We start from the raw sequence: 11,018 nt of genomic DNA, 5'->3' as shown, positions 1-11,018 counted from the left end.
TATTAATCATTATTCTAGGCTCCTTTGTCGTACGCCGCTACCCGCAAAATCGTCTAATAATGAAAATGTCATCTCACCAGTATTGTTTATTTATGGAGGAAACTTTTTCATCGTCGTATCATAAAACTCTTTCATTAACGTCTGTTTTATTTGCTCTGAATTTCATAGCAGAGGTAACAGCTACTTTATTGTTTTTCAATATATTCAAGTAGGGTTACAATACGTATAATTTTCTGTAAGTAAATATTGGTACCTACCTCTTCCATGCTGGTTGCACTTTAACATCGGTTTAGTACCTACCATAATCATCAGTAGCCCATCTTCATTCACTGCTGGACATAGACCACCCATCGACGTCTATAGCCTATATGGATAATATTAAATGGGGTAGGTGCTCAATAAAAAATTTCCATGGGAAGAATAATGAAGATAATTTAAAATTCTTTAACTTTGGTTTTTGAACACTCATGCAACTGCCAGTGCCCGAAAAGTTGTATAATTTATGTTTCTATTGTCGATGTTCGTTAATAATACAAAATACTCCACTTATCTATTGGAATGTAGTTTTACCACAATTTTGAGGTTTGCTACAGGCTTTAGTCTCGAGATTCGTTTACATGCAACAGGCATTGGCCGCCACACTGCCTTAGGTAATAAGCCCATCCCACGTGTAGATAGTTCTAATCGTACTGTGGGTACACTTTTTATGGGGTCGGTGCTATGGATGTGGTCCCAATATGAGACGAGGAGAAGAAAGTGACCGACCGGCCCACACAACTGGCCAGTGGAAGCCCGCGGCCAGTGTATGATTGCAACGCATTGCCATACACCGAGATAAAAACGCGGATGCCGTAGCATGGCGTTCAGATTTAATCAGCAAGAGTCTGACACTACCCATTTCCTCCCTCAGGGTGTCCATGAGGATTCCCCGCCCTACATTCTGTTACGCTTACATAACTATACGTCAGAAGTGGCAGAATGCGCCAAGGTACTTTACCTACGCGGACTTGTCGTATTACCTGCTTATATGCTTACACAGGAGCAAGTAACTGTCTTTATGTAAACATACCTTCAGGATCTAATCTTACAATGTTTGTCAGCCTAAATTTAGTACTAAACTAAACTATATCAGTAATTTTGTCTAAGTTTCAACGCTATGTACGGATTTCGCGGTTTTCGGAGTTATTTCATAAACATAGTGGGTGACATCAAATAAGAGGGATGGTTTAATAAGTGAATGGCTTTCTATAGTAATGCCCGCATAAACTGTGTGGACGCTACCCTGAAACCTACGTGGGTAGAATTTACACGTTAATTAAATTCTGTTCCTCTTACTTAGTATGTTTTCCTTGACCACGAGGGGGTGGAGCTTTAGAATTTGAACACACTATATCAGCTGCGGAACAATATAGCTCTGCAATTACCTATACTATGTAGGTATTTTCCAAAAAAAAAAAATCTGTTTGCTAGAAGTCTGCGGGATTGGTATTTGCACTGTTGGTACTCTGGTATATACATGCATTATATTTGATTTGAAGCCTTTAAATAAATCTTCAAGGACACTACAATTTACTTTGAAACCAGCAATTAACGTCACCGTCGTGCTAAGACTAAATACCATATCAAGGAATTATAAATTAAAACCTCAAGAAATATTCAAAACACTTTATTTTTTACCTTCCGGAATCTAAAGGCATTGTCTCTTGTCATAAACTGTCTTTCGTTTAAATAAATACACTCAACGTAGACGATCTTATTGTTACTGTTTTAAGCTATTGCAGAAAGAAGGTCGCAATTGATTCTCATCTTCTTAATTGCCACACGTATTCAGAACTTGTATCATAACCTCGCACGATTTTAAACAAGTGGAAGCGAGACGGCAATATTCATGTCACAGCCCCTCACTTACATGACAGAATAAATCCTGCTTGCAAGTTTCTTGAAGAATTACGTTAACTTAGCAATAATTGCATTAATAGCCGCGTAACATCCTGACACTAAGACTATGATGTAGAATATTAGTAATAAACCGTTTTTCCATAGGATGTATGAGTATTTGCCCAACCCTCGTTCCCACTTGTGGACTGTTTGTACCACCACTGGGATTAGAAGACCGAGAGTCGAAAAGAAGATGGCGCCGACCAGACCGATTAGGAGTTCAAGATCCGGTACAGCAACCGCCAATACCACTGAAAAAAAAAACCAAATTAGTAAAAACACAATATTCTACAACTTTCACGTAATGCCATCTAGTCTCAAACTTAACAAAGATTGCATTATGAGTACTAAAAAGAATTCCGATTGATTAACATTTTTGTATATTACGTATTCATAATATCGATAAATAAATTTCACCCAAAAACAGATCGTAACATCGTGCATCGTGCATCGTGCATCGTGCGGCTAGTGTTTTCAAAATCAAAAAGCAGGATCAGAGTCATGTATCTATTACTCACAATTAATATTTATTTTTCTGTCCAAGCAAATTGAATTCCACAGTCAATTCACTTGGTAACGAAACATCGATTGAGCAGACATTTGTTTATTGAAAAGGCTATTATGAGGAAAGTTTATGTACAAAGGTAACTTTTGGGAAACAAATTCGATTAGGACCACCCTTAATGGAGTAATGCGGTATTCATGTCTGTTGTACGAGAATCCAGTTAAAAGAGTTCTTAGTTGAAATTGATTATTTAATTGTCTTTGTTATTGAATTCACTTAAAGTCAAATTTAGTTTTCAAAGGGGTAGTGGGGAGGGTTGTTTGAAATACTTATCTAAGGTTCAAGTTTTTTTTTGTGAATTATGTGTGATTTGTGTAAATTTAACCGAAAAAGTTGTTATTATCCATACACGAAGGGTTTAATATGACGGAGATTTCCAAAAACTCCTTGGTCGTTGATTATATTATTGAACTCACCAGTCAACACCACGCTAACTGTCCTCAGTACGATCTGACTGGTATTATGGTAGTCTTTCCTGACCCGGGACTTCATCCGGGTCCATATGATGTCCATTGGAGCATACATCTGGAGGCAGTAGGTAAACAGCACTGCAATCGCCACAAGGATCTTGGCGGTCAGAGCCAAACTGGAAAAAAATGTCTTGAAATGAATGCTTGGATCATTTGAAACGCATATAGTTGGAATGTTTTATTTCAAACATTTTTAGTATAATAGAACCAAAGTAAGGTTTAAAATTGAAACTCCCCCGTAACTTTGAAATAGTTGGACAGATTTTATTTAAGCCTCTAAGAACATTCGCCCATAGTTTACCTATACGAAACAAATTATATTGAAATTGGTCAATCTGCTTGGGATCTTTCAAGAAACACCCCTCTTGACGTCAAAGATCTCGGCGGTAAAAATGGTATTACGACTGGCGTGTTGAACCAGTAGTGGCCGGTTTGAGTTCTATTAAATTGTATCAATACGTTATTAAATCACTACACCTAAAATAGCCATAAAGCTAAATAGCTTTAAAGCAACCCGAAAAGTTTAAAAACGATGTGGAAACTAAAATGACAATTGTGTCAGACTTCATAATTAAGTTGTGGAGGACTAATGGTTGGCGTAACCAAATGAAGATTTTATTTAGTAACTTAGATAGGTGAATAGCCTCCACGAGTAACGGCAACGAAATACATACTTCAGAAAGACTTCACGTTTTAATTATACTTTCGATGCCAGTAAGATCCTAGGATGACAAAAAGTAGTTCGAATTTTATTTGTAAGATTGAGAAAGAGGAAAAAAGTGAGGAAAAAGAAATGAGGGTTTTCTGTTGAAGTATATTTAGCTGCACGAACAAGTAGATATTAATTTCAAATCTTAGTTTAATAAACATTGTAAGAGGAAAAGCTTCTTTAAATATTATCTGCCCGAGATACTTGGAAACCAGGAGATACAGCCAATTTGTTCGGCACGAGGAAATACTGAGATAATAAGTTAAAACATTTCTCCTTAACTCCCAGGAGAATACAATTGATAAACAGGTAAATATTCAAATAAATTTATCTTATTCATTTTCATGACGCTTTAATGTGGTGGGGAGACAGACGGTTTTAATTTAAAGAAAAGAAATGGAGTTCATAACTCCAGAGCTGTTTATAAAAAATATAGGTACTTATTTATTTATTCTGACTTTTGAAGAAGGGTGAAATTTTCATTTATGAGCGATATTTAAAAAAAAAAATGTCATTTTTCGTTAAGATTAGTCATTTGAGGGCGTTATCGGATGAGAATCCTAACTCTGCTAGGAAATTATTAAAATATCGCAATAGTGTTTGTTAGCATACTCGTAGTGTCGCATGGCACCCTCCTATAAATAAAATATTTTAAATTGTAAATAAGAATCTACTTTAAAAGCTGTAGGTACACACGCTGATAGACATTACCAACAACCAATTACAACCTTCAATGCTTCAGGTAACTATAAAAAACTGTCTTCATGTCTGTCTACAACCGTTTGTGGTTAAATTTCGTCTATTATACTCCTAAAATGCAGCTGAAATTTCTTTGAAACCCGAGTCACGTCTGTCTTTAAGCGCGACTAATTTCCGGAGCGCTTTCATCTCAACACTTTCCCGAGGTTAAACTGCAGCCCCGCAGCTGATTACACTGACAATTAATTTTAAGTGTTTGAAGTTGTCGTGGAACTCGAATTACCAACCACTGGCTATTATTATTAAAATGAATTTCGTGAATCAGATACCAGGATCGCCTGACTAGTTGAATGGAGGCAGCGAGGGATTAAAGAGATCATCAGATCAATCAGATCAGATCATCAATCAGATCAATCATCAATCAGAAACTAATCGGACGATCTTATTATTTGATATCAAATAATGGTAAAGATTGGAGGACTGATTATTGCACAAGATTGATGGCAGGAGCTGGAAGCCAGAAGTCAAAGATAGGTCTTGATGGCGTGTAATTGGAGAGGCCTATATGTCCAGCAGTAGACGAATATGGGTTGTGATAACGTGGTGATTAATGCTAAAACCTGTGCACAGAATATTCCTTATCGAGGATCAAAGATCGGTAGCAAATTCATTTTGTATATAAACTCGCTATCCACAATAGTACGAGTATGCATCAATTATAATGATAGTTCAATGTTCAGCATCAATAGAATATCGGAGAATGTAAACTGATTAATTATATTTAATTATTTTACGCCTGAATTCACAGGATTGAGCTTTATACAATAGTGGTATCAATTACAATTAATCAAAGCTTCAAACCAATTAATGCGTTGGATAAGCACTTGTGCATCCACTTATGTTTGAGACTAATGTTTTTTGGGTTTCTTAGCCGAAGAGTACATACGGAATCCTACTACTAAAAAATTGTTGTCCGTCATATTTTCACCAGGCTGTATCCTATTACCCCTCATAGTTAGACAATAAAAATTTCCACTCTGTAAGCATTTCTGTTGCCGTTATAAGAACGAATATTAAAACATTAACAGAATAAAGCTCTCGCAACTATAAAGGAGGAGCTCGTGGCTAAGCTATAACCGCATTAAGTGATTTGATCACAGGTTAAGCGCGGTTGGCCCGTAGATGGGTGACCATCTTTGTCATAACGAGTTCCTCCGTGTTTCGGAAGGCACGTTAAATTGTGGGTCCCGGCTGTTATTCCTACATCTTTGACAGTCGTTACAGGTAGTCAGAAGCTTGAAAAAGTCTGACAGCCAGTCTAACCAAGGGGTATCGTGTTGCCCAGGTAACTGGGTTGAGGAGGTTAGATAGGCAGTCGCTCCTTGTAAAACACTGGTACTTAGCTGAAACCGGTTGGACTGGTAGCCGACCCCAACATAGTTGGGAAAAGGTTAGGCCAATGATAACAGAATAAAGCTGCAAACTTGTACTCGCTTTTTCAAGTGGTGAGCAAATGTTCCTTAAACATATAGACAAATAAAACAAAACGTTTTATCAAACTCCATTATCTACCGGCTTTTTAGCAGTTTTCAACTTATGGGACTAGAGTTTGTTTACCTAAAGCTGTAATCCCTAGGAATATTGGCATTTATGTGCCAATATTTTACTGAACTGATATATAAAGTTCACTACTAAAGCAAATTGCGGAACAAAGGCAGTATAGCTAAAGTTTTAGCTTTGGTAGTCCACAGTAATTTGATTATCCAAATCGAATTAAATACAAATACTATTAGCGACATAATGACTGTGGCTGACATTCATGTGAAAAGCTTGCTTTACCGGTGCCAAACAAGTACTTAACGTACTTATACCGGTCTACATTATATGGAACCTCGAGGTATATACTGAACCTCGTTCGGGTATAACACAGCCTGCATTTTATATGAAACTAGCTGTTGCCCGCGACTTCGTCCCCGTCGGTAGAACATATAATTTATGATTTATACCTGCCCTGTTTTTTCACATTTTCCATTGTATCTTCGCTCTTATTAGTCGCAGCGTGATGGTTTATAGCCTAAAGCGTTCCTCGATGAATGGTCTATTCATCACAAAAATATTTTTTCAATTGGACCTGTAGTTTCTGAGATTAGCGCGTTCAAAGAAACAAACAATCAAACAAACTATTCACCTTTATATATTAGTATATAGATTTCTCGGAACGATTACTCAGATGAATCGCTCAAAGGTACTTAACTTTATTTTTCAGGGTTCAACACTAATGACTTTAAGTCAAGGTCACGTCATGTACTGAAATGTCATTTCGGCGCACTTAGTTTGTTTTTCATTTTCTACTCTAATGCGATTAACATTGCCTTAGATTTTAGTTTTGAATTGAAACTCTCAGAATAAGGAATAAACACTTTAATTATTTCACTCGATATAAGTACGACTGTTTAAATCCCTAGCTCGAAAGAAAATCAGGTCCTGTTCAATAAATGCCACTTATTTTAAAAAAAATCCTAAAATATAATTAGAAATAATTAAGTATTGTAAATGAAGAACCAGGAGGTAAAATCCAAAAATAATTAACAATTCATTACCATGAATTTCTTTGAAAAAATGAATGGTAGGTAGTCATTATAAATATTCAAAGAATCAATGATTAAATAAGCTTCCTTGAGCACAGTAATTATTAACAGAAATAACTCCGACACCGTTAATATAAGATATAGATTCTTTGAAAATGTTCCTCAAAACGTAAATACCTACTGGTATTTCTCGTGAACATCCACGAATAGTTAGATATGTCACTGTTTCACTTGGAAAACACGTGAAGATAGGTTTTACGAATTAGGTTTCCTCTATTTTCAAAAATAGATTGGAATGAGGATGTAAATTAATCAGAAGTTCTTCTAACGGGGCTTTAAAAAAAAAGAAGGTTAGAAATCAGCTGTTGCATTCTTTCTCATTAAACTCGAGTGCTGTTCCGCCAAGCTACTAAGAGAACTATAACAATAGGAATGACAACAAATATCTTTTTCAGTGTACGTCTTGTAGTTTAATGTTTAATAATGGATACGTATTTTTTAATATGTCCCACCAAAAAGGGTACCTATTTTACGAAATCGCTTTCACAAGCCACTCTCCTAAACTTTAAAACAGTTTGTCAATTTTAGATTTCCAGAAAAAGAAAAAAATATGTGTCTTATAATATATTTATCAATTTATCTAACTGAGGGACAAAATAGTTTTTTTTCGTTTTATACACAGTCTTCATCCATTAGAAGCTAGACATGAAATTATCTCATACGTAAAGTAGTTTTTCCTATTATATTCTCGTGCGATTCCCATTGTCCCCCGATTCGTAGAAATCCTTTGGGGCACACAAAGCTTGTCAGCCTGAAGTTGTCTCCACGTTTGTGTTTAATAACCATTACTCCATTCTATCTGAGATTCAACTTGTCAGACATCTCAATCACGGCTTTATTCGTCACGGGGTTTATATAGTTGAATTAATTGTTGAACAATTTAAACTCCCAAGAGTAACTTTAACTAAGCAGGTAAAACTTAGGAAACTGTTTTATTACTACTAAAAACTAGGTAGGTAAAAGTTAACCTAGTGACATAGTTTGTTATTAGGATTCCCAAGGGTTAAAACAAAACTTTGTTACTAGGACCGTCAGTCACGAGGCTGTTTTTCATGAACCATGATAGCTAGACAGCTGAAGTTTCCACACGTTATACATTTCTGTTGCCACTAGGTATCAACAAATACTAAAAAAAAGATCGAGCTCAAGCAACAGTTGTTATGGTCATACATTTGTTTTTTTTTTTCTTCTGCTTATTTGTCCGGAACCCTTAACCTCGCGAGTTCAAGTTAAACTTGACCGGTTTATGTATGATACTTGGTGTCTGTATCTCGCGCCTAAATACTTTTTTGTTTCGTTAATCTAGCGGGTTTTTTGCAATTGCAAAGAAGAGACACATTTTATCCGTAGACGCTATTCTGACATCACTACTATTCATTTGGGTTGAACTTTTCCAACTCAGATCGAAATAAAGGGTTTATAATCTGAAAAGGTTGAACACTAGATTTTTCAATCTAATTCTCTGTCTCTTAACCTAGAACCACCGTCTCACGGATACTTTGAGCCTAAATTTACGATCCAATATTTACGGTTATTCAATACATTTGTGAGAATTTCTTAAAGCTCTAGGGACGGATTTATTCGGAATACAAATCGTTTTAGGGTCAGTACAATGTGTACCATTTGTCTGAAATTGGTTTTGTTTTTGCAACATACATACGTATCAATATGAGTTTGACGATTTCTGTGAACCACTTATTTGTCATTTTCTAGTACGTGGAAAAGTTATTGAAAATGTGTTTCTTTTGTTTTCAGAAAAATTGTATTTGATATTTAGAAACAAATGCCCACACAAATATTTATATACCTTCATCACTACATACTTGTCAATTTAGGTATGAAAATTTTTCTTAAGTGGCAAATTAAAAGTTGTAAGAAGAGTTTCGTGATCCTTTTTAATGATATTTTGTATCTAGGAAAATGACTCCGTTCTAATCCACCGCACGTGATTCAAGTCTGACCTAAAAATTTAGAAAATCATCTTACCATAATAAGAGGAGGAATAAACAGAAAATCAGGCCAAGAGTCGTGTTTGCGGGATTAAGCCAGCTAACTAGTTTATTCAAGAAAATTGTGTAAGTTAGAGAAAAGCACAGTGCCGTTGTGACCTCATTCTTGGTCATATTATCATTACCAAGATAATAATACTGTCCCGCAAATAAACAAGTTTCTACAACTCCGAAACGACGAAATGTAATATTACTTGTATATATATGTTTTTGTAAAATAGAATAAGAGTGACCCCTTTTTGAGCAGCTCATTTTTGTACCTAATCTCGGAATATATTCAAAAAATCTAGAAAAAATGACCTTGTTTTTGTTTTTTTCATTAGTTCACTGTAGTCTACATAATCTGTAGGATGCAGAGACAAAGAGTACCTCATTAGACTTTTGACACCACAGATTATTGCATTTCTTTTTTGTTGACATACACCGTTAAAATCCTTTGAGGAGATCGCAACTCGATTAGACAAATTCTCTGACAACAATTTTCCTGATAACTACGGGATATATCAAATCGCTGTCATAAAAACAGGTTCTCAATTACCTATACAGGTAATTACATTCTCATGATCCAATAAATTGCGTCGAAAATTTCAAACGTAGCGATTTTCCGAAACCAATTAAGCTTTGATTTTTCAGCCAAAACAATATTTGAACTGTGCCAACAAAAAGATACTCCTTAGTGTGATGTACGATGTTATTTTCGAATGGAATAAAAACTCTGTAAATTCTATGGGTTACGCGATTCCTGCGAAGTAAGCCTTATGGCAGGCAGTAAGACTTCACGGATAGCCGAGTGGTATAGCGTAGTCGCGTAGGAGAAGCATTTGTATGATGCACGAATTTTTGTAGTACTGAGTCTGGGCGCCTTCGTGCGTTTGACCTCAATATCTATGAAACCTGTCGCGATACAAGGATTAAATACTCTTAGTGGTGGGTTATATTCCTTAATAAATAGCTAGCTTCTAGCTTCTTTTCTAAGCACGATGGAACTATGAAATTCGATACTCACTAATCTGCTACTCAAAGTGCAGCATCATGGTTAGGTTTAAATAAGGAGTCAGAAGTATTCATACAGTCATTATCGAAAACCGTAAATAATTTGGATAATTTGGAATACTATCTTATCAAGAGTATAAAATGTTAACTAAATAAGTTAAGTTCAAACGAATTTATAAGTTTACCTTCCGGTTGAAATTCAAATTACCGAGGCCTTTCCAATTCTAAATTGTCTATTAATTTGTCGGGTCCACGAATCGGATCCTAATTTCCATTCGTGTGCCTATTTCCTCTTATTGCTGACCGCAAAATGGGTGTTAAATTTAAGCTTGATTCTGAGAGCAGATATTTATGGTAACAAGGTTGAAAAAGAGCCAGGGTATTGGATTACAGGGTGATGGCTTCGATTGAAAATTTAGAATATTTTGTTTTCGAGCTTGGTTATTCGACGGTTCAAACAGAGCGCCTACTTCTAAAGATCATTCGTGACAATTGAGTATACTTCTTCCTTATGCAACTTTTTTCCAATTACTTACATTTCACCTTCCGGTAGATTCAACGTAATACTCCCAAGGACGCCTTCTCCATACTTAAGGTAGCCAAATATCCCGACGACTCCATACAACGCAGCCACGAAGACCATGGTCACATTCAGGACACTGGGGCAGCCGAGGAAGTGCTGGGGTTTAGCCATCTCGTTTTCAACCGGCATGACGACGTTGATGCCTTCCATTGCAAAGATTGCTGTGCTGGTGACAGAAATAACAAACACCATTAAAATGTGAGTCGGACTTACGACTGCGGGGAAACCGCACAAACAGGCTAAAAAAGGATTCTGAAATAAAGCCGGACGGACAAGCATATATCGCTTATTTTCGTGTTTACTTTTTATGTGTGGAGCCCTAATAGTAGGTACAGACCTGCGCATTACGGAATTTAATCCTTGTGTCGCGGGGGGCTTCACAAACATACAATTCACATGCACAA

General features: G+C 36.2%; 1 protein-coding gene across 1 annotated transcript in view; it reads right to left on the bottom strand.

Annotated features, from left to right (window-relative positions):
- Positions 1-1,650: 1,650 nt before the first annotated feature.
- Positions 1,651-11,018, bottom strand: part of LOC113506969 (proton-coupled amino acid transporter-like protein CG1139) — a 37,131-nt gene continuing 27,763 nt past the window's right edge. The window contains exons 7-9 of the mRNA XM_026889820.1: positions 10,568-10,780; positions 2,920-3,089; positions 1,651-2,189 (exon numbers count right to left, since the gene is read on the bottom strand). Coding sequence (XP_026745621.1) covers positions 1,948-2,189; positions 2,920-3,089; positions 10,568-10,780 — 625 coding nt within the window. The 3' untranslated portion in view covers positions 1,651-1,947. The remainder of the gene's footprint in view (positions 2,190-2,919; positions 3,090-10,567; positions 10,781-11,018) is intronic.

Source organism: Trichoplusia ni, chromosome 2 (assembly GCF_003590095.1).
Source record: "Trichoplusia ni isolate ovarian cell line Hi5 chromosome 2, tn1, whole genome shotgun sequence".
Classification (NCBI taxonomy): Eukaryota; Metazoa; Arthropoda; class Insecta; order Lepidoptera; family Noctuidae; genus Trichoplusia; species Trichoplusia ni.
Note: the sequence above shows the minus strand (reverse complement) of the source record. Positions and strands in the feature narration are given on the sequence as shown.